The 22,067-nt window shown below is 65.7% G+C and overlaps 3 protein-coding genes across 5 annotated transcripts; 1 reads left to right on the forward strand and 2 right to left on the reverse strand.

Annotated features, from left to right (window-relative positions):
* Nucleotides 1-921: 921 nt before the first annotated feature.
* RBFOX3 (RNA binding fox-1 homolog 3) lies at nt 922-7,917 on the forward strand. Its single transcript, XM_042779862.1, is given in 12 exon segments — nt 922-972; nt 974-1,156; nt 1,641-1,778; nt 2,116-2,169; nt 2,672-2,764; nt 3,651-3,711; nt 3,954-4,007; nt 4,317-4,449; nt 4,988-5,027; nt 5,592-5,653; nt 6,397-6,475; nt 7,239-7,917. Coding segments are annotated over 12 exon segments (978 nt in total). The 5' UTR covers nt 922-936; the 3' UTR covers nt 7,284-7,917.
* A 1,174-nt stretch (nt 7,918-9,091) lies between these two features.
* On the reverse strand, nt 9,092-14,136 carry ENGASE (endo-beta-N-acetylglucosaminidase). The gene is made up of 14 exons (XM_033077070.1): nt 14,021-14,136; nt 13,783-13,859; nt 13,478-13,679; nt 13,067-13,215; nt 12,824-12,981; nt 12,557-12,705; nt 12,261-12,426; nt 11,825-11,928; nt 11,501-11,609; nt 11,227-11,399; nt 10,881-11,035; nt 10,680-10,782; nt 10,476-10,590; nt 9,092-10,377 (listed from the first exon to the last, which is right to left on the reverse strand). The coding sequence occupies exons 1-14, from the start codon at nt 14,134-14,136 to the stop codon at nt 9,973-9,975; spliced, it is 2,181 nt and encodes a 726-aa protein (XP_032932961.1). The 3' UTR covers nt 9,092-9,972.
* Nucleotides 14,137-15,640: 1,504 nt separating this feature from the next.
* Nucleotides 15,641-22,062, reverse strand: C1QTNF1 (C1q and TNF related 1). Of its 3 annotated transcripts, none has more exons than XM_033076923.2 (5): nt 21,576-22,062; nt 17,781-17,916; nt 17,384-17,554; nt 17,140-17,282; nt 15,641-16,905 (listed from the first exon to the last, which is right to left on the reverse strand). In XM_033076923.2, the coding sequence occupies exons 3-5, from the start codon at nt 17,518-17,520 to the stop codon at nt 16,355-16,357; spliced, it is 831 nt and encodes a 276-aa protein (XP_032932814.1). In that variant the 5' UTR covers nt 17,521-17,554; nt 17,781-17,916; nt 21,576-22,062; the 3' UTR covers nt 15,641-16,354. The 3 variants fall into 3 exon arrangements, with proteins under 3 accessions (XP_032932814.1, XP_032932812.1, XP_032932813.1); XM_033076921.2 differs by lacking the exon at nt 21,576-22,062 and adding an exon at nt 20,214-20,558; XM_033076922.1 differs by lacking the exon at nt 21,576-22,062 and having other exon boundaries at nt 17,781-20,200.
* Between the last annotated feature and the right edge of the window lie 5 nt (nt 22,063-22,067).

Consider the following 22,067-nt stretch of genomic DNA (forward strand, 5'->3'; position numbering starts at 1 on the left):
CGCTGTGTGTCCCCGCTGCGGCTCCGCTGCCACCCTCACGGCCCTGCGGGCTGGGGATGGCAGCTGCCAGCGCATCCCTGCCGCCCCCGCCGTCCTCCCCAACATAAATCGGCGACACACACAATTAAGTAGCTTGTCTCTGCGGGCTGAGCCACAGATGGATTTCACAGGCCAGAGGCTGCTGCAGCGCGCTGTAAAGCATCCAAGGGGCTGCGGGCGCTGCCCCACAGCCCTGGCACTGCCCTGGGGTGCAGCTGTGCTGGCCGCAGGTGCAGCACGCACCTGGGCGTGTGCTGGGCTGTGGAGATGGGCATGGGTGGATGGGTGGGTGCAGACCAGGCACAGCCTGGGAGCCCCACACAAACCCCAGCAGCTCTTGGCCCTTGGTGTGGGTGCAGCTCACCCGTTTGACCAAGGTGGCCAAGCCAGCTGCGTTACAGCAAAGGCCTTAATCAAATATTTAGCAGTTAATTGATCCCTGTCTGGTATTTGCCAAGGGGCCATCAGCGTCCCTCCCTGACGCCCCTCCCAGCCAGTGCTGGTGCCGTGCAGCTCCCAGCAGGATGCTGCTGGCCAGGCTCTGCTTTGCCCTGTGCTGGGCTCCAAAGTGGGGCCTGACCACATCTGCCTTCCCAAGGAGAGGGATATTTGGGAGCTTCAGCTTCAGTTAAACCTTAAATGGAGGCCTCCTACCCAATCCCCAGTGCACTGGGCAGGCAGGGATAGGAGCAGGAGAGGATGGGGCTCAGCTGCTGGAGATGTGACCGCAGAGACAGCCCAGGGTTTGGGGGAGACATCACAGCTGGGGTGAGCGGGGCTGGCTGGGCACATCAAAGCCCATCCCGGGGCAGCACCAGCCCAGGTTGGCAGCAGCTGAGGGGGACGGTGCCGCTGTCTCGGCAGGGTAACCAGGACGCCACGGCTCCGCCGGACGCGATGGCCCAGCCCTACCCCCCAGCCCAGTACCCCCCGCCCCCCCCAGAACGGGATCCCCGCAGAGTACGCCCCGCCGCACCCGCACCCCACGCAGGACTACTCGGGGCAGAGCACGGTACCGGAGCACGCCATGAGCCTCTACACACCAGCACAGAGCCACAGCGAGCAGCCCGGCAGCGAGGCCAGCACACAGTCCATAGCAGGGACACAGACGGTACCGGTAAGGCAGCGCCTCGGGGACACCTCGGGGCGCTGGGTGGGCTCAGGGCAGTGCCACAGGCACTGGGGGTGCTGGGGCAGTCCTGCTGTGGGGACCCTGGGCAGTGCCAGAGCTGCCAGGAGGGTCCTGGGGCAATTGTGCTGCCTGGCCAAGGTCCCACAGGTACCAGGCTGGGTGTTGTACCATCACTCCCCCTCACACACCCCCATAATTTGTCATCAATCCACTTGCTGGCTCTGCTCTACAAGATCGTGGCAATTACAGGGCGGGATTGCAGCACCAGGAAGGTGCTGAGCTCAGCACTTCCCAGTCCTTCCACACGGTCCTGAGTGCAGCCTCTGCACCCCCATAGCCCCACCACCACCATCCCCCTGCTCACCAGGAGGGAGGGACACGCGAGGGGCACTGCCCAGAGCCTGGGGACCACAGGGTGCAGGGTGTCCCTGCTGGGGACACGGGGCTGATGGCAGCGGTGCCCCCACAGCAGACAGACGAGGCGGCACAGACAGACAGCCAGCAGCTACACTCCTCAGACACCACAGACAAGCAGCAGCCCAAGAGGTTACACGTCTCCAACATTCCCTTCCGATTCCGGGACCCCGACCTGCGGCAAATGTTTGGGGTGAGTGCAGCTCCACTCAGCCATGACATCCCTGCTCAGCGCTGCCCTGTTGGCACTGTCACCTCCCAAGGGCCTGTGTGTGCAGTGGGGAGTGACACAGAGCCCTTGTCCCCCTCCACTGTCCCCTTCCCTCATTAGGACTCAGAGCCAGCCAACAGCTCTCCCCAAATCCTGTCAGAGTGGGAGCCATGGGAGGGACAAGGGCTTCTCCTGCATGACCCTGGGGGTCCCCAGGCTGCCCTCTGCCCATCCCTGGCACAGAGCCCTGTGCCAGCAGCTCTGGGTGCAGGGCCAGGGGCTTTGCAGGCACTCACCCCTCTGTTCTCTCCACTTACAGCAATTCGGGAAAATTCTGGATGTGGAGATCATTTTCAATGAGCGGGGCTCCAAGGTGGGTGATGCCCATGGCCAGCACCATGCAGTGAGTCCTGGGGAGGGTGTCAGTGGAGCCAGGCTGCCCAGCAGTGCTGTGACCTGCTCTCCCCTCCTCTCCTGTCCCAGGGGACCCTGGCATGCAGAGCCCCATGGGGCAGCCCTGGTGCCAGCTGGGGAGGTGGTGCGGGTCCCTGTGCCCGGCACTGGAGGGAGGAGAGGGCTCGCTCTGTCCTGCCACGGGCAGCTCGTGTCCCTCTGTGTCTGGATGTCTCTGTTGTATCTTCCCTGCTTTCTGTGCCCCTCTCCCAGACTCTTCTCCCAGCTTGTGGGCGATTCTGGGCCTCAGCCGGGACCCCTGGCCCCTGCAGGGACCCCAGTCTGGGCTCTTCTTCTCTGCACTGTGGCAGCTTCACCTCCTGCGCCAGCTCTCCTGATTCACCCCCTCTCTCTCTCTGTCCCCACACCCTCTCTCTGTCTCTCTCTGTCTCTTTCTTTCTCCTTTTCTCCTCTGCTCACAGGGTTTTGGGTTTGTAACTTTTGAAACTAGCACAGATGCCGACCGGGCACGGGAGAAGCTGAATGGCACCATCGTAGAGGGCCGGAAGATTGAGGTGCTCAGATAAGTGTGCTAGTGCCGTGCCATGCCTGTGTGTGTGTCCCCTGCCCGGGCTCGGGGCTGCCCGGTGCCCCAGCCCGCCCTGCCCGTGCATGTGTCCCTGAATGCGGCACGGGAGCATGTGTGCCAGCTGCCGGGAAGGTCATGGCTTGGCACAAGGAGTGTCTGGCCCAGAGGAAGCTGCTGGGTGCACGGAGAGCCAGGGTGCCAGCTGGGGCTGTGTTCTGCCTGGTACAGACAAGTGTGGCAGAGCCCCGTGCCCACAGCAGCCGCCCCAGGCTGTGCAGGGAGCTCTGGGGCTCTGCCCCGCATGCCATCCCCCCTGTTGTGTGCTGGGAGGGAGGATCCCCCTGCAGCTCCACACCTGCAGTGCCAGCAGCTGCCCAGCCCCACAGGCTTTGATTTCTGGGAGCTTAGCACAGGATCAGGCTCTGCCCGTTTGCCAGCAGCCCCTCGCTGGTGCTGTGGGAAGCAGGGTGGCACATGGCAGAGGGAATGGGACAGAATGTCCCCAGCAGTGCTGCTGGCAGAGAGGGAGCCTGGCAGGGCACAGCAATGCCAAATGGACAAGGAAAACGTCATTCAGTAAAATTGGGCAGGAGCTCATGGGCAGCATGTGGGGGCTCACCCTGAGCATGGCACCGCAGCTCCTGGGGCAGCAGCCACCAGCCTGAGCCACACTCACAGCTGGAGCAGGGAGGCCTGGGCTGGCTGGAGGCACAGGCAGGTCTCTGTGCAGCGGGGTGCTGCAGGCACAGCCTGCTCTCGTGTCTCTGGTGCATCCTTTGCTCCGAAGCAGCAGCAGCGCTGAGCACAGCCGAGCTGGACCACGGCCTCAGCAGCTCCCAGCCTCAGGCACTGAGCCCTGCCTCTCTCTCCAGGTGAACAACGCCACGGCCCGGGTCATGACCAACAAGAAGGTGGCCAACCCCTACACCAACGGTAAGGGCCAGCGTCCAGAGAGCAGGGGCAGCAGGCTGGGGCAGCTCCAGGCACCGGCTCGGTCCGGCCGTGAAGCTCTGGCAGGGAATGCCCTCCACACCTGCAGGCAAATGGGAGAGCAGTGCTCCTGCCCAGTGCAAGAGTGCAGCCCCCCATGCCCTCCTCCTGCCTGGGGATGGGGCTGTGTCCCCTCAGAGCACTATGGAGAGTGCCCTGTCCTCACCAGCTCTCCCTGCCCACAGGCTGGAAGCTGAACCCAGTGGTGGGAGCAGTCTACGGCCCCGAATTCTACGCAGGTAACGTCGGGCTGCAGCAGTACCTGCTGTGGGTTCCCCCTAAACATCAGCTCTGCACTGTGTCTGCCTCTGCTCTGTGAGCAGCCACTGGCCCCTCTCCCTGTCCTTCACACCTGCCTGGACCGTTCTATCCTATCCTGTCCTATCCTATCCTGTCCTGTCCCATCCCTTCCCATCACATCCCTTACCCGGTGTCCCCACGGTGCCATGTCCCTGCCGGGCTGGGGTGCAGGGGTGACTCTGTGCCACCCCGTGGGGGCTGTGTGGAGCTGCTGTGCAGAGCCCACAGGTGTGCCCTGCCTCCTGCAGTAACGGGGTTCCCGTACCCCGCCACGGGGACGGCCGTGGCGTACCGAGGGGCGCACCTGCGGGGCCGAGGCCGTGCCGTGTACAACACCTTCCGAGCCGCGCCGCCGCCGCCGCCCATCCCCACCTACGGCGCGTGAGTACCGGGGGGCTGCTGGCCCGGGGGGCTGCTGGCCCGGGGGGCTGCTGGCCCGGGGGGCTGCTGGCCCGGGGGCGCTGCTGGCCCGGGGGGCTGCTGGCCCTGCTCCAGGCCTGCACGCACATCAGGAATGGGTGCAGCTCTTGCAGCACCTGCCTGGCCACAGCAGCATCCTGTACACCAAGGCTCAAGGATATTCCAGCCAGGGAATAATGAATAATGGGGTAATAGTTTAGTGGGAACTCTGTCCCAGCAGGTGCAGCGGTGATGGCGCTGGGCACAGACAGAGCCATGCCCATCTGTGCCTGCTTGGCTGCTCCCAGCAGAGATCCTGCCCTGGGATCCTACTCTGGTGTGCCTGCCCTGTCCCGAAGTCCCTGCCCAGAACCCAGACATGCCTTTGGGGCCGGGACAGCCCCTCCTTGCCCGTCAGCTGTGGGGCTGAGGCAGCTTCCCCATTCCCTGCCCTCAGCCCACCCCACCTTGCTCATCCAGGGGCCTGGGCTGGGCTCTGATGCCTCTGCCTCGTTTCCAGGGTCGTCTACCAGGATGGGTTCTACGGAGCTGAGATCTACGTAAGTGACGCTGTGCCCAGGGCTGGGCTGTGGCGGGGACCCCGTGCCAGCACAGGGGGCAGGTGGCATCACACGGGGGACAAGTGGGCTCTGCCCCCTCCAGCCCCTTCCCCTGGGTGGCTGCAGAGCCTGGACAAAGCACAGCTCCTCCAGAGCGGTTTGGGTGGCACACACCACGCAGGGTCCTGTGCCCAGTGCTGTGCCCCTGGCAGCCCCTTTGCAGGGCTGGTGCCAGGCAGGATTTACGGCCTCAGCTCCTTACAGCCGCGTTTAACCTCCGTGTCTGAGGAGCCAGCGGCGATATTTCAGGCGGGCACTGAAGGATTTATCTAACGTGACACCTCATTAAAGCGAGCAGGGAGGTGACAGTCTCTTCTCTGGAAATTTAATTTTTTAAGGTTAATGTTTGTGAAAGCCCCTGGGGAATGGCAATGAGGCTGATGCGTGCCCAGTGGCACTGGCACCAGCTCCCACGCTACTCTGTGCAGTGCCACGGGGCACCCAGATGCCCCCAACCCCACCCCCCGAGTGGGTGCAGCCCCTTACCAGTGTCTCCTCCTGCAGGGGGGCTATGCTGCCTACAGGTACGCCCAGCCCGCAGCAGCAGCGGCCGCATACAGTGACAGGTAAGCAGTGGGCATCACACCTGGGGGGGCTCTGTGACACCCCTGCACTGCCCACTGTGACACCCCCAGCTCTCCATGCCACCCCCGCACTGCCCACTGTGCACCCCCAGCTCTCAGAGACACCCTGCACTGCCCACTGACACCCCCAGCTCTCAGAGCCACCCCTGCACTGCCCACTGTGACACCCCCAGCTCTCAGAGCTGCTCCTGCACTGCCCAGTCTGACACGCCCAGCTCTCAGAGCCACTCCTGCGCTGCCCACGCTGACACCCCCAGCTCTCAGAGCCACCCTGCACTGCCCAGTCTGACACCCCCAGCTCTCAGAGCCACCCCTGCACTGCCCACTGTGACACCCCCAGCTCTCCGAGCCACCCCTGCACTGCCCACGGTGACACCCCCAGCTCTCAGAGCCACCCCTGCACTGCCCACTGTGACACCCCCAGCTCTCAGAGCCACCCCTGCACTGCCTGCTCTGACACCCCCAGCTCTCAGAGCCACCCCTGCACTGCCTGCTCTGACACCCCCAGCTCTCAGAGCCACTCCTGCACTGCCCACTGTGACACCCCCAGCTCTCAGAGGGACAGGACAGGGTCAGGCATAGGGAGGGTGTCCTGCCAGCAGGGACCCCTGGAAAGGGGGAGCAGGGAGGTCCCGGGGGCTCCCAGGTGTGGCTGGGAGGGAGGGCTCTCAGGGGGGACAGGAGCCCAGCTGTTGGCACTAACACCCAGCGCTGTTTGCTCCTAGCTATGGCAGAGTGTACGCAGCTGCAGACCCCTACCACCACACCATCGGCCCCGCCGCCACCTACAGCATCGGCACCATGGTAAGAGCAGCCCCTCGGCCTTCCTCTGCTTCCCGGGGGGCTGCAGACAGCCCAGGGAGGGTCTGGCACAGCGGCCGTGGGGCACTGGGGCACGGGGCAGGAGTGGGAGGGGGAATGGCACAGCCCCTGCCTGGCTCTGTCTGCAGGAGAGGAACCCCCACCCTGCACCCCTGCCCCACCTTCCCCTCACACCCTGCACAGTCCTGCCCACTTCCCAGGGGCCTGGCTGCCCCCCCAGCGGCTGTTCCAGGATCCCCTCTGTCACCCCAGGGCAGGACAGTGTCCCCAGGGCCTCCGTGCAGCCACACACGGGGTCCCTGCAGCCCCTCACACCACAGCTCTCGGCCAGCTCTGACAGCATCAAAGATGAAAAATTGCATTCGCGGCTGGGATTGCAAAGCCAACCTGACTTTTTCTGCCTTTTTTTACTCCCTTGGCACCCCCAGCCCTGGGCAGCTGCTAGTGAGGGGCCACGGGCACAATGTCCTGGGGGTTTTCAGCTCAGTGCCAGGGCAGGGATGGGGGCAGCTCCTCGGCAGGCACGGCACAGCAGTGCCACACTGGAGGCGTATGGCAGCCCCCAGGGCAGTGCCCATGGCCACAGAGCCCTGCCTGCCCCTCACAGCCCAAGGACAGCAGCGATTTGGTGTCATTTGAAAGAGCAGAAAAATAAAAAAAAAAAAAAGAAAAGAAAAAAGGGAAGATCTAGGGTTTGGCTATCTCTGAATACTGATTGGCTTTTTTTTCATCTTTGATGTTGCAGGCTAGTCTATACCGAGGAGGGTACAGCCGCTTCACTCCCTACTAGCAAGACAGACCCAGCCCCCCCACCACTGCCCCCGATGCTCACTAGCACCAAACCCAAGCAGGCAGACAGAGCCGAGGCCGAGCCTGCGGAGGAGCCGCGGGTGCTGCCCGGGTGGCCGGGGCTGGCGCCGGGCTCTGTGGGGCCACTGCACCCCACACCCATAGGGTTACCTCGTCCTGCCGCCTCTCCTGCTCCATCCGCCCGCCCCGGGGACCGCGGGGAGCGGGGCCAGCCCCGGCAGCACCCCGTTCCCACTGCCCTGGCTGGGTGCAGAGGGCTCATCCCCCGGGGATGCTCAGCCTGCAGGGATGCTCACTGCAGGCACTGGGGTGACAGCAGCCCCCCCGAGCAGCCCCTCTGCCCCTGTAGGAGAGAGAGGAGCCAGCGGGGTGCTGCCAGCCGTGGGCAGTGGCGAGGCTGGGTGGGTTCAGGATCCCGGGGCTGGGTGTGATGGGATGGGCTGGGCTGGCTGCGTGGGGCTCACTGGGCTGGGACAGTGGCTGTGTGCCCCTGGCCAGCAGCTCGGTCTCAGTGCTCCAGCGAAAGACCTGCCTCTCTTGTTTCTGTTGTAGTGAATCCGTGGCTGTTTCCTTCTGGGACCAGGAAGGGCAAAAATAATCCACACACACACACACAAAAAAAAAAAAGAACCCCGAAATATAAAAATTAAAAGCAAAGCGACAAAAAAAACCCCAAAAAAACCAACCAAACAAAAAAGAGAAACAAAGCCAAGCGGCAGCAGCCAAGTGAGTCCCACCTGTCCACACACACGGAGCGAGCGAGTCCCAGAGGAGCCGCGGCGAGCCCCGGCGGGCGGACGCGCCGGCCGGAGGGACCCCCAGCGCCCCGGCCCCAGAGCCCAGCAGGGAGGGAGCCGGTGCAGGCAGGCGTGAGGGTCCGTGGGGCCCTCACCTGCCCAGGTGCAGGCCTGGGCGCCACGTCTTCCTTTCCCTGGCGCAGCAGCGCTGGGGGTGCCGGCAGAGCGCTGCGCCCTGCCCGGCTCGTGGGGCCGGGTGACGGGGTGGGGGGACCTGGCCCGGTGCCCCCCGAGCCCCGGTGGCCATCGGCGCGTCAAGTGTGCGAGGCCTCGGCTCCACGCGGAGCTGGGGCGGCTGCGGTGCTGAGGTATTGCAGGGGACGACCCTCTGCCTTTTAAAGGGAATTTTTGTTAAGAGGAGCTTGCAACTCGCTTGTGACCCCTTCCCCTTCTTCCTCCCTCTTTCCCTGACCCCTGCGCTCCCACCCAGCCTGGACCAGCCCTGACCAAAGCTGGGCCAGGCGCTGTCCCGGTCCCACTCTGGTGTGCTCTGCGGCACGGGACACGCTCATGGCCACCCGTCCCTGCCCGGGGCAGCAGGATGCCCCCAGCCCTGGTGTGGGGTCTCGGCCACTGCGTCACCCGCAGGGGACCCCCCCAAGCCACGAGGGCATGGGCACACGGGCACTGCGGAGCCCATCCCGGGGTGCAGCGCCCCTACGGCTCTGCCACTCCTCAAACCTCACTTTATAGTCTGCAGACGCCCCCGAGCCCCAGCGATGAGCTCCCCCTTTTCTATTCCCGGTGTACATAGCCCTGGCCCTGCCCCTGTACAAAGCTCCGTCCATCGCTGTACTGGCTTCTCCCTTACAGCACCCCTGCGCCGCCCCGGCGTGCGGGCTGGCGCCGGCCCACCCTGTATGCTTCAAAGTGTGACCATTCTAATAAACAGTATTATTATTATTATTATTATTATTATTATTATTACAAGGATTATTATTATTATTATTATTATTGAAATTATTAATAAAGATTTCTTTCTTCAACCAGGGCGACTCAGGTTTTGACTGGTTGCGCTGCAGGGGCACAGGGCTGTGGCTGCTACAGTGGATGTGGCTGGGCAGGGGCCAGAGCCTGTGGGCAGGTGGGGAACCCTTGGGGCCCCCAGCCTTGACATGGTGAGGGAGCAGGGAGTGAAGAGCCCTCTCCTGGCTGGGCCAAGCCCTTCATTCCTCAAGCCATCAGGTAACACGTTCCTGAGCGCCTCAGGAGCAGCAGCTCCACTGCTGGCATTGCTGTCCCTGGGGGAGCCTGCATTGTTTGGGGACAGGGCTTGGGACCCTGCTGCAGGAGCGCTCGTCTGCTCCTGCCTACTAATTGCTTGCTCACCAGACTGTGAGAAAATAATTGCTGCTATAAATTTTCTCTCCTCCTCACAAGATGCTCAGGGGAGGCAGCGTAGGCTGGTGGCACTGGGCTGGGTCCACATTAATGAGCACAGTGGTCACCCGTGCTGGGCTGCTCCTCTGGGCTGCTGGCAGCTCCCACCAGGCTGAGCCCTGAGGGGGCTGTGCATCCTGGGGGCTTAGGGCAAGTACCCCCAGCCCGTGGGCAGACAGCTTGAGGCAGCGAGGGCTGTAGGAGCTGGTGGGCTTCTCAGAGCAGGTGCCCCAGTCTCTGGTCACACACGTTGGGAATCCCTGCCAGCCACTTGCAGGGTCCTGGTCAGCACCCAGTGGGCCCCCATGGTGAAGGCTGAGCACAACCACAGGGGTGGGAGAAAAGGGTGATGAAATGCAGCCCACCACCTGCCTAGGGTGATGAAATGCAGCCCATCACCAGCCCAGGGTGATGAAATGCAGCCTCCCTCGGTGTCCCCCGCCCACAGCCCACCCGCCACATGGAGCAGACATGGCACAGGCTGCTCTTGCTTTAATGCCCATCTGAGCCAGGGCCACCGCCTGGTGCAGAGTAGACCAGCACGAGGCGGCCCCAGCGCTCGGGGTCCACGGGCAGCTCGTCCTGCAGCACAGGCTCCACCAGCAGCTCCAGCCGGCAGGACTGCCCTGGTGCTGGCTGCGGCACCAGCAGCCCCACGGCTCGGAACAGGCAGCCCTGGGCCAGCCCCAGCACCTGCGGCGCCGTCTGGCCCAGGCGGCACCGGGCGCCCTGGCTCAGCACACGGAACCATCTGGCACGGCCGGGAGGGAAGGACCAGCGCAGGGTGAGGCTGAGCGAGAGCTGCCCGGGCTCGGGGCCCTCCTGCCACCAGAGCTGCGAGGCTGCCACGCTGTGCACCTGCGGAGGGGAGGCTGCCACGCTGGCCGTGTCCAGCACCTGCAAGGAACCACAGCACTGCAGGGTCAGGGCCGGCACCCACACACCTTCCCAGACCAAGGGTGGCACCGGGGCTGGCGTCCCCACCAAGCACTCACCCGGACCTCCCCGAGCAGGCAGGTGAAGGATGTCGCCTGTGGGCTGGGCTGCTGGCGGGACACAATCAGGGAGATGTCTCGTAGGCTGCAGTCCTGCAGCTCCAGCTCGTAGCACCTGAGAGGGAAGAGGCAGAGCAGGAGTGGTGCCAGGGAGCCCTGGTGTGCCGTGCCAGGAATGGACAGGGGTGCAGGCAGGGCACTCACCGGCTGGTCCAGCCGTGGGAGCCACGGTGGCAGGCGGTGAGCAGCCTGGCCAGGCCGGGGGGCGGTGCCGGGAGGAACCGGGGGTGGTACCGGCCATTGGGCTCTGCCGGAGGGAGCCAGGTCAGGGGCGAGGGACTGAGCTGGTCCCACGCTCTACAGCAGGTGCTCACTGCAGAGAGCACGGGGGGACAGGGTCCTCACCGGGCAGGGAGGTGGGGTTGCCCTCAAAGCAGTTCCCTGAGTCCCAGGTGGTGACCTCCAGTGCCACTGTAAAGTCATCGGGCTGTGGCCCCTCCATCTTGTAGAGCAGGGTCAGGAAGAGCTTGGGAGGGGCTGGCATCTGCAAAGAGAAGAGGCTGATGACCCCAAATCCACCCAGAGAGAGACAGAGACAAAGAGAGAGACAAAGAGAAGGTGCATTGTGTTAGGTGTGCTGGGCAGTGTGGGTAGAGCCTGGGCACACTCGCCACAAGGCCCTCGGGCCGTGCAGGCTGTGCCATGCTGATGTGGTGCCAGCCCAGCGCTGGGGAGGGGTCCCTTTACTCACCGGACGGCCACGCGCTCCTCGCCGGGGGGAATGGTGCCCTGCAGCTGCAGGGAGCTGCCCCCACACCAGGCGTCCTGCAGGCAGCAGCTGGCACTCAGCATGCCCTGCTGCTCCGGGTACAGTGGCTGGATGTCCTGCGCACTCAGGTTGTACCAGGGCCCAGACTCTTCATCCTACAGCACAGGGAGAGCTGAGTTGGGGCAGCCGAGAGCAGGGACCCCCTTGCCCAGCCCTGCCCAGTCTGACCAGAGCAGAGTTGTCACCCTGCACCCACCTTCCCATCCAGGAATGTGCTGGTGCCCATGCCCAGGCAGAAGGAGGTGGTGAGGGGCAGCGTGCAAATGCTGTGCGTGGGCAGGTACTCAGCCAGCGAGCCCCAGAACCTGCAGACAAAGGTGGGTGTCAGGCAGAGTTATGGTCACTGCCCTGCATGGCATCAGGTACTGCCTGAGCTGGAGCAGAACAGGGCCAGCTGGCTCCTGGCCAGTAGCCATGGTGTTCTGACAGCCAGTGTCCCTGTGGCTGTGTCCCACCACCCCACAGCCTTCCTCAGCCAGGGCACTCCTGGCCCCGTTCCTCCCCCAACACCTGCCCTCACCTGTTCTCGTTCTGCAGGAAGTTTTCCTTCCCCAGGTGCTCGTAGACCCAGCCAGGAGCGAAGATGGCTGTGGAGAGCCCGTACTGCCGGATCATGCGCAGCGACTGCAGGAAGGAGCAGTGAGCAGCATGGGCCAGGACAGGCAGTCACCTTGTCACCCGTCCTGTCCCCGCTCCCCGCAGGTTCCACTGGCCCCACAGTGGGGTGTGACACCACAGGGGTGTGCTGCAGCATCTCCCTTTTCTGGGATGGCAGCACTGGGATCCTCCAACTTCCTTTTCACACGGTCAGCACTCTGGGATCCCTCACTCCTTAACAGTTCATCCCCAGGTTAGCAGCCCAACACAGCAGAGCCCAGCAGGGCCTTGAGTGGGAGCTCAGCCCTGCGCCAGGGGGGGTTCAGGGCTGCACTCTGGCCCAGTCCTGTCACCCTCACCTTGTCAGTGTCGAAGCCACCACCAATCACATCCCCACGGGCAAAGACATCAACACCAACATAGACGTCGTTGAGGCGTGAACCAGCCAGCCTCTGTGTGCGCTCCAGCTGCTCCTCCTTCCAGTTGTAGTTGGTGAACAGCCCGTCACAGGCATCAAAGAAAATCCTGGGGACAAGGGTCAGAGTGGCAGGGCAGATGCTATGGTCACACAACCTCACCAAGGACTGTGACCAACGTCACGCTGGGTTTGGGGTGGGCTCACGCTCCCTGCCCAGGACAGCTTTGCCAGCCTCACCTATTCTGATCGTTCAGCTCGTTCTGCCACCTCAGCGTGCCATCCTTCAGGACACTGTCGTACCAGATCACCAGTCCTCCTGGCACGGCGCTGTGCACCCGCGCCGTCAGCTCCCGCAGGAACAGGGGCAGGTTGCCCACGGCCGCCGCCTGCCAGGAGAGAGCAGGCACAGGTGGGTGGGAGCGTGGGACAGGGGCTCCCCAAGGGAATGACAGCAGGGAGGGGGGCAGGGAGAGGCAGGGGGCGAGCAGGGCCACCAGGACTCACGCTCAGCTTGTTCTCGATGTTGACCAGCCAGCCGTCGAAGCGGAAGTGCTGGGCAATGCGGGCCAGCTGCTCGGCCACCGCAATGAACGCCTCCTCATCACCGGCCAGGAACGCCTCACACAGCTTCTCCCCGTCCGTCCACTCCGTGATGAACGTGCCTGGGGAGGCAGCGAGAGCGTCAGCCACACATGCTGGTGAATCCACCTCCCTGCTGGGGCTGCCCCAGGCTCAGCCTGCTCTTACCCAGCACAGGGACGCTGTTCCGGTGCGCTGCATTGGTCCAGACCACGGGCGGGATGGTCACAGTGTGGTGGCTGAAGTAGACGAAGATGTCGATGTAGCGCCAGTGGTAGAAGACATAGGGATTGCGTGTGGCGGATCCCTGGATGAACCTGCAGAGGGAAAAGGGTTGGGCAGTGCAGGAAGGACGCTGGCAGATCCTGCGGGGCTGGGTAGGAGCCTGACTCACAGCTGGAGCCGGGCAGAGCTGTGGCACTGAGCCACCTCTGAACATCCTAGCCTGAGCAAGGTTCCCCAAGCTCTGATGCCAAGAGCCAAGCACCCCATCCCTGCTCACCCGGCAGGACACATGCCAGGCAGAAACAGAAGTTTGAGACATTGAGCTCCACTGTCACACTTCCACCTAGCACGTACCTGTCCTCCAAGTAGCCGCCTTGCATGTCGTGGCACACCAGCGTCCGGGGCCGCCTGCTGTGCAGCGGGGGCTGCCGCTTGGCCAGAGGCACGGCCGACACATTGAACTCATCGTTGCTGTTGGGCTGCCAGGCCAGCAGCTCCTCCAGGCCGGTCAAGAAGAAGCTGATGGGCTCCGTGGTCTTGGTGTCGAAGTACCGTGCTGGGAGGGATGGGCAGAGAGCTCCGGGTGAGCGGTGCCCGTGCAGCTCCGTGCGCACCGGCCCTGCCCCGTCCCGGCGGGGCCTCGCCCGCGCCTCCCTCACCTGGCAGGGGCTGCGGGCGGCCGCTGATGGTGTCGTGCAGGACAGTGGTTCCCTGCATGTCCGCCGCCGGCTGGAAGCTGCCCCGGGAGCTGGGTGAGGGCCGGGCCGGGCCAGCACCGCGGCCAGCGCCGACCCGGCCCTGCCAGCCCCGGTGCCCATCGCGCTCCCGGTCCCGGATCCCATCCCATCACCGTCCCCGCGGTGCTCCCGGCCCCGAGTCCCGGGCCCAGCCATGCACCTCCGCCGGCGCCGCGCGGCCCGCTCGGCCTCGGCCGGCTCCCCGGGGCCCGGCTCGGTGCCCGTTCTCTTCCCGCGCCGCCCGGGCCCCTCCGCCGCCTCCGCCGCCTCCGCCATGGCGCTGCCGCCGCCGCCGCCGCCGCCGAACTGACGGAGCCGCCGCCGCCGCCGGGCCCGGCTCTCCCGGGGGCGCGGCCCCGCAGCTCCGCCCGCCCGGCCCGCACCGCCCCCGGCACCGCCCCGGCACCGCTCCCCGAGTCCCGGCGTGGGCCCCGCGTGTCCCGGGATGGGCTCCGAGTGTCCCGGGATGGGCTCCGTGTGTCCCGGGATGGGCCCCGTGTGTCCCGGGATGGACCACGTGTGTCCCGGCATGGGCCCCGTGTGTCCCGGGATGGGCTCCATGTGTCCCGGGATGGGCTCCGTGTGTCCTGGGATGGGCTCTGTGTGTCCCGGGATGGGCTCCGTGTGTCCCGGGATGGGCTCTGTGTGTCCCGGGATGGGCTCCGTGTGTCCCGGGATGGACCCCGTGTGTCCTGGGATGGGCTCCGTGTGTCCCGGGATGGGCTTCGTGTGTCCCGGGATGTTCCCTGTGTGTCCCGGGATGGGCCCCGTGTGTCCTGGGATAGTCCCCGTGTGTCGCGGGATGGACCCCGTGTGTCCCGGGATGGGCCCCGTGTGTCCCGGGATGGTCCCGTGTGTCCGGGGATGGTCCCTGCGTGTCCCAGGATGGTCCCCGTGTGTCCCGGGATGGGCTCCGTGTGTCCCGGGATGGATCCCGTGTGTCCCGGGATGGTCCCTGTGTGTCCCGGGATGGTCCCGGTGTGTCCCGAGATGGTCCCTGTGTGTCTGTGTGTCCCGGGATGGTCCCCGTGTGTCCCGGGATGGATCCCGTGTGCCCCGGGATGGTCCCCGTGTGTCCCGGGATGGACCGCCTGTGTCCCGGGATGGACCCCGTGTGTCCAGAGATGGTCCCCGTGTGTCCCGGGATGGTCCCGGTGTGTCCCGGGATGGACCGCGTGTGTCCCGAGATGGTCCCTGTGTGTTCCGGGATGGTTCCCACGTGTCCCGGGATGGGCTCCGTGTGTCCCGGGATGGACCGCGTGTGTCCCGGGATGGTCCCTGTGTGTACCGGGATGGGCTCCGTGTGTCCTGGGATGGTCCCCGCGTGTCCCGGTGCCTCCACCATCCATGCACTCCCCCCCTTTAAGGTCACCCTGAGTCCCCCAGTCCATTCCCCTCCCTCCTGTTTCAGGGGTGCTGGTTTCCAGCTGCAGCCCTGCTCAGCCCAGCCACGCACCCTGAGACGCTCAGACCCACCTGGTCCCCGTGGATGCGCTGGATAACCTGCACCGCTGGCAGCCCTGCCCCGCTTCCTGGCTGTCCTGCTCTCGGACTGACAGTTCCGCCACTTTATGCAGCTCCTGGCCCTTGGGGTGCGGCTGGCCCGTGCCGTGCCTGGCACAGGTCTCCCAGCTCTCCAGGGACAGTTTGCTCTTCCCTCTCCACCCTCAGCTCGGCAGCACCATGCCAGTTCTGGGGGAGCCCCTGCACTCCAGGAGCAGAGCCCTGCCCTGAGCCCCTGCAGCCTCCCCACACTCACAGCAAGAAGACACGGAGGGTGTGAGCAAGGCAGGAAATGTGAGGTGTTTAATGGGGTCAGCACGCTGGCCCACACTACTGCTGCATCTACACAAACATGAAGCCTGGCCAGCAGATAACCTCGAGGAAGAGGAAGTGGCTGAGGCCAAAGGCCCCACACCCAGGCTGCTGGTGGGGAAAGAGCCTTCCTGAGCAGAGGCTGTGGTGAGCAGTGACAGAATCTAGAGAGGGAAGTGACGCAATTCCCTCCCCACAGGGACATCCAGCCCCACTGCAACACCTGCAGTGGAAGGAAAGAGGGCCCTTAGTGGTTTGTTGCACTTTTCAGATGGTGATGAGCACCACTGGTGTGAGAAGGAGCACGGTAACACGGTGTGAGGGTGGGCACTGCCTCGCAGCAGGGCACCAGCAGCCACACTGCTCCGCTGGTGCCAGCTCAGCCAGGCTCTGCCTGGCAAACCCAGCTCTGGAGTGGGGAGAGGAGCTGAGCCCCCTGCCCACCCCAGCTGGGCAGCTGCTTGCTGTTCACTGATGTGACAAAGGCTTAAAACTGCTCCAACTCTTCTAGGTGTGTCTGGTTGGCCTTGAGGCACCGCAGTGAGGGAATTCACACACTGGCGCAGCTGTTGGGGGTAGTGGCACTAGGGTGACTAACAGCATAACGGGGGTGGCACTCCTGGGATGAGAGGCACAGGGGCTGCGTGGCCACCTGGCCTGGCACAGGAGGGCCTGGTGCTCAGGGGTCCCCGCTGTACTTGATGAGGTGGCCGCTGAAGGTGATGTAAGTGTCGTACTCATCGCTGAAGACGGCGTTCTCACGCTCACCCTTGTAGAGCCGCACCCAGACCTCGTCCTGCTCCTTCAGCTCCAGCATGACGCTCTGGCTCTGCATGATGCTGCGGTCGCTCACCTGGGCGTAGAGGATCACCACCTCCGCCCCGTTGCGCATGATGTGCAGGTAGGTCTCCTTCTGGTTCCAGGTGTGCACGTTGAGGCTGAAGTAGTAAATGCCAGGGATGTAGCAGTAGAACTTGCCCGTGAACATGTTGAAGTGGTCGTAGAGGTTGACAAACTCGGTGTCGAAGATGAGGGTCTGGTAGTAGTCGTTGCTGTGCAGGGGTTTCTTGCGGCCCACGGAGAAGGCGGCGTAGTGGCTCTTGCAGCGCTCCCCCGGGGCGCCCATGCTGCCCTTCTGTCCCTTGGGCCCTGCGTGGCCCCTGCTGCCGGCCACCCCCGTCTTGCCAAACTTGCCCTGCATGCCACGCTCACCGCGGTCCCCCTTCTCTCCTGGGCAGAGCAGCAGAGAGTTGGGCTGTCAGGCAGGGTCACAGCTGAACCTGAAAGCCCCTTCTCCAGGGATGGATGGAGGGAGCAGAGACCCAGCAGTCCTGCCCCCAGTCACACCCCAGCGTGGCTCCTGCACAGGACCACTGGCACCACCCAGTCTCTCATTCCCAGTCTGTGCACGGTGAGCCCAGCTCAGAGCTGGGCCTGAGGCAATCCTGACAAGGCAGCCCTCACCTTTCAGGATGGTCATGTTGATCTGAGGCATGGGCTGGTACTGGGGGTAGAAGCGCCTTTCGGGTGGGGGGCAGCAGCGGACACAGCGGGGCTGTGGGGGCAGCCCCTCCTGGGCACCATCAGCCTTCTGCTCCTGCATGGCCCTGGCAAGGCAGAACAAAGTGCAACAGGGAGCTACGAGGGGCAGGGGCCCTCTCTGCCCTGGCCCTCGCTGCAGAGCACCCTGGCTCTGGGGTCCCCTCACCTGGCAGCTTGGTGCTGGGATGGGGCCTCATTGGGGTCTGTCCACCATCGCTGGTCAGGGGTGGAGCTGCTCTGGCTCCCCACAGAGCAGGGCAGCAGGAAGATCAGCAGGACACCATGCACCCACAGCCCCTCCATGCCTCGGCAGTGCACTGTGTGGCACCAGGGACAGCTGGGGGGGACAGGAGTGAGGAGACTCCCAGCCCAGCCATGCCCCGAGCTGTCCTGGGACAGGACCTGTGCACTGCCCTGGGTTCTGGCTGGGCTGTGGAACAGTGTCACCCCTGTGAGCACCTGGGGACACCCCCACTGGGGCAGTTCAGGGGTTCTGGGCTCACCAACACGAGGGTTGGGGCCTTGCAGCCCCTGAGCCCTGGCACACACGGAGACGGGATTACCTCAGGACCTGAGAGTGGAGCAGAGCAGCAGCCTCTGACCTGGCCAAATCCTGGACCAAGTGCTGCTGCTTCTGCTCAGCCTGGCTTCAGCTGCCTCCCATGGACACCCAAGAGCAGCAATTCGGGATGTCAGCACCTGAAAAATTACAGACAGCTCCAGATACCATGGGGCAAATGCCAGGGAGCAGCCCTGCCTGTGTGTGGGACCCGAGCCGGGCCCAGAGAGGGCATCCGCACCCCAGTCCTGCGAGGGGCTCCTGTCCTGGGGGCTCCCAGCCCAAGGGTTTGCAAGGGGACAAGACCTGCTCTTCCAGAAAGAGGGATGTGGGCTGGCTGCCACAGGGAGAAACCTTTCTGAGAACCCACACCCTGTATGGGGTCAAAACTAATATTTGCAGTGGTGGTGGCACTATGGCCCAGCCCGGGCGCTTCGTGACCCCTCCCTCTATTATCAAAACCGTATCTGCCGGAGACGTGAGGCCGGGCACGAAGCAGCTCGCCCTTTGGCCCCGAGGTCAGCCCTGGCCAAACAGGGGTGTAGCACTGCCAGCAGCGCTGGGCATCCCGCGGCAGCGGGGTCCGAGCGGGATGCGGATGGCTGCTGCCCAGGCTGCTATCTCGGCCAGGTGCCGCCCTGGGCTGGCACACGGGTGTGGCCTTTGCCGAGCTCCCCTCCCAGGCAGCACCGCCCGGCTCCGCTCTCGGCTCCGCCGGGATCCCCCAGCAGCGGTCCCAAGGCAAAAGGGACCCTCTCGGCTGTCCTGAGCTCTGCGGCTGAGCAACCCATCAAGGATTTTGGGGCACAACGCCGTTGTTTGGGTGGGCGCCTGCTCTCGGAGCATGGGTGGCTGCTCCCGTTGTCCCCAGGTGCGGGGTCCGAGGCACCGTGCGCGCTCCCGAGCGGGTGCGGAGGGCGTCTGAGGCCGGGGGCGGATGCCGGGATTATGAGTCACTGGAGCTGGGAAGGGGCGGAGGGATTGGGAAAGGCTCCAAAGGGCTTTTCCTGCTGCTCAACCCTCTGCCAAGGGCCTGGCCCCTTCATACGCTTCCCGGTTTGTCCTGTGCCTCTCCGTCCCTCAGCCCGTTGTCTCGGTGCTGCCGGGTGTGCAGGGAGGCAGAGGAGAAGGAGATCCATGGATAGAAGCGTGGAGGAGGCCAGCCAGGGGCTTGAGAGCAGGTGTCACCGAGGAGAACCTTGGCCCTGGCTCTGCTCACCCTGCCTGGCCTCCAGCTGTGCCAGATGTGCAGCACTGAACCCGGCAGGGAACATGCGGGGCTTTGGGAAGCCTGTGGCTTTCCCTCAGCTCTGGGACCATCCCACCAGGCATTCCTCTGGGACCTGCAGCAGGCTTGGCCCTGGGAACACGCCGCGTCCCAGGGAGCTGCTCCACGAGGAGAAACCCTTGACCGGGAAGTTCCCATGGTGGAGGGCAGTGCTCCCCAGGCTGTTGGCGGGTGTGTGGTGCTGTCAGCAGCACACAGGGCTCGCTGGGCCTCCAGCGTGCCCCCCTGCTCCCTGCAGATGTGCTGGGCAGGAGCTGCCCACCTGCACACACAGCCCTGCCGAGGGACGCGGATTTTCCCATCAGGGTTGGCTGCTCTCCAGGAGCAGCCAGAGATTTAAACTCAGTGGCTGCAGAAGCCTTGGGACTGCAAGTCAAAACATCCCAAAATACATTCCAGATGGAGATGAAGACTAGGATGAAATGGAACAAACCCTAGGGAGGGATGAGGGCTTTGGGGCAGTGTGGGGGCAGCAGGACCTGCACCCCCAGCTCTCTGTCGCTGTTTAGGGTGGTGGATACAAACTTCCCTGCAGCACAGCAGCCAGAACCGCTGTGATTTGGGGGTCGTGCTGGTGGGGCAGGCCCCCCATGTGCTGCTGCAGACCCTGGAACAGTTGCAGAGCCCTTTTTTTTGCCTGGAGCAGGGCAGACCCGGCAGGCAGGGGCAGATGTGGGGATGGAGCATGGGGTAGTTGCATCCCTCCAGCTTCTGTAGCATGAGCAAGACGTTGTGCTGGGAACCCCAACAGCCAGTGTGACCCCCAAAGAGATGCCGAAGGTGGCCCAGCGTGGGCTTGGTGTGTTTGTAGCAATGGGTTTTTTCGGAATGCAGCTGCGGCAGGGCTGGGGGGGATCTGTATCCTCCCAGAGCCGCGGTGGGTCGGGCTGTGCCCTCAGGCTACTGTGGGGCTCAGCCGTGGGGTCCGCACTGGTCCTTGGCAGGCAGGGCAAGAGCCTCGCTGGGCCGGGGGGGCACAGGGACCGATCGCTGGGCATGTGCCAGGACACCCGAGCGCTTGTCGAGGCGGAGCCGCCTCCCGGTACCCGGCACCGCCTCCCGGTACCCGGTACCGCCCGCAGACGGGAGCAGAACGCGCTGCGGCTCCGGGGGTGACCGTCGGGCCTCCCAAAGCTGCCCCCCACATACCTCTGGGGCCAGCGCGGAGCCTGCCCAGGGCCGAGCGCTGCCTCCGGCTCCGGAGCCGCCTCTCCCCGCTCGGCCCGGGCGGAAATGCACTTTTTGGAAGCGCGGGAGGCAGCGAGGCACGGGACGAGGCTCGCAGCCCTCCCCCGCCAGATGTGCGCCCGCGGCTGCCTTAACCATGTGTGCTCCCGGGACCGGCCGCCTCTCCGCTCCGTGCTGCCGGCACCGGCCGCCTCTCCCGTCCGTGCTCCCGGGACCGGCCGCCTCTCCCGTCCGTGCTCCCGGCACCGGCCGCCTCTCCGCTCCGTGCTCCCGGCACCGGCCGCCTCTCCGCTCCGTGCTCCCGGCACCGGCCGCCTCTCCGCTCCGTGCTCCCGGGACCGGCCGCCTCTCCGCTCCGTGCTCCCGGGACCGGCCGCCTCTCCCGTCCGTTCTCCCGGGACCGGCCGCCTCTCCGCTCCGTGCTCCCGGGACCGGCCGTCTCTCCGGTCCATGCTCCGGGGCCGCCGCACCGGGAGCGGAGCCGGCACGTGCCCCCCGAGCTGCTGCGGGGCCCGGCATCCCGGAGGGTGCAGCTGGCCCCATTCGCAGCCCCGAGGGCACCCCGGCCAGCACAGCCACAGCCCCACCGGGCTCCAGCCTTTGGCAGCCGGACACGCACACGGGTCCCCAGGCGCGGGGCTGGCTCTACCCCGCTCCCCCACTCCGAGGGGCGGCGGGACAGAGAGGACAACCACCAGGACTAGGACAGAATGTGTTGCGGGCTGTAGCAGGGCAGCACTGGGCTCATGCCCGCCGGGCTGTGCCCACCCCGCAGAGCCGGCCCGGCCCCCGCACTGTCCCCGCCACTGGGCTCCGGCGGGCCCTGCCCGGCGCGGACCACAACCCCCGGCAGCCCCCGCGGCGCGGCAGGAGGGGCAGTGGGGCTGCGGTGACGCGCGGGGTCTCCTGGGAGTTGTAGTTTCTGGACAAGGGCAGGCCCGGCGCTGGCAGGCGCGCGGGGCCGCCGGGAGCTGTAGGCGGCGGCTGCGCGCGGGGGAGGCGGCGCCGCGGTGAGCGGGGACACGGGCGGGGGGCGCGGGGCCGGCGGGGGGGTCCGCACCGCGCGGGGGCACCGCGGACCTCGAGCACCCTGCCCGCTGGGGTCTCCGGGGCTGTGCCCAGCGCGGAGGTGCCGGGGGCGCGGGGATTCTCGCTCAGTGCGGGCGGTGCCCGTCAGCTCGGCCGGGGAGGGGGCGCGGGGGTCCCCAGGGGCGCGCCCGGCGGAGGCGGAGAGTCCGCGTGTCCTTGGAGAGGCGTCCCGTGTCCGTCCCGGGGTGTAGGGGGGTCCCCGTGTCCATACCGGGGTGTAGGGGTGCCCCTGACCGTGCCCCGACGTTTTGGGGGTTCCCCGTGGCCGTGCTGGAGCGGGTTACAAACGCGGTGGGGTCAGTGCGCTGAGAGCGATCCCGGGGCTCTGCCCAGGCTGCGGGATCCCGGCAGGACCGGAGGCTCCGGTGCCCCGAGCCGCGGTCTCCGTGCTGTGCCCTGTCCGGGGCCGGCCCTGCGCGCTCAATGCCGCCTCTGTTCGCCGCTCTGCGCTGAAAGGCACATTGACACCCGCGGGGATCTCTGCCCCGGGATGGGGGTCTCTGCCTGGCACGGGGCGAGCCCGGCTCCAGCGGTGGCTGCTTGCCGCCCGGGGTGCCCGTCTGCGGGAGCCCGGGGTGCTGCCACGTCCTCTGTGCCGCAGGAGGGAGGTGGCCCCGAGGGGCACTGCTGGCACCCCGGGCCACCCCAGGGTGGGCTCACGGTGCTGTCGTGGGGGGACACGCTGTGAGCCTGGGCAGGGATGAGAGGGTGCCGTGTCTGTGGGGC

The sequence above is a fragment of the Catharus ustulatus genome, chromosome 20 (assembly GCF_009819885.2).
Source record: "Catharus ustulatus isolate bCatUst1 chromosome 20, bCatUst1.pri.v2, whole genome shotgun sequence".
Taxonomy (NCBI): Eukaryota; Metazoa; Chordata; class Aves; order Passeriformes; family Turdidae; genus Catharus; species Catharus ustulatus.

Coding starts and splice junctions, on each gene's coding strand:
- C1QTNF1 (XM_033076923.2), bottom strand. CDS start 17,520: ATGGAGGGGCTGTGGGTGCATGGTGTCCTGCTGATCTTCCTGCTGCCC. Junction 17,283..17,383: donor TCCCAGCACCAAGCTGCCAG/GTGAGGGGACCC, acceptor CTGCCTTGCCAG/GGCCATGCAGGAGCAGAAGG. Junction 16,906..17,139: donor CAACATGACCATCCTGAAAG/GTGAGGGCTGCC, acceptor TGCTCTGCCCAG/GAGAGAAGGGGGACCGCGGT.
- ENGASE (XM_033077070.1), bottom strand. CDS start 14,136: ATGGCGGAGGCGGCGGAGGCGGCGGAGGGGCCCGGGCGGCGCGGGAAG. Junction 11,400..11,500: donor GCACATTCCTGGATGGGAAG/GTGGGTGCAGGG, acceptor CCTGTGCTGTAG/GATGAAGAGTCTGGGCCCTG. Junction 10,378..10,475: donor GCCTGCTCGGGGAGGTCCGG/GTGAGTGCTTGG, acceptor GGTTCCTTGCAG/GTGCTGGACACGGCCAGCGT.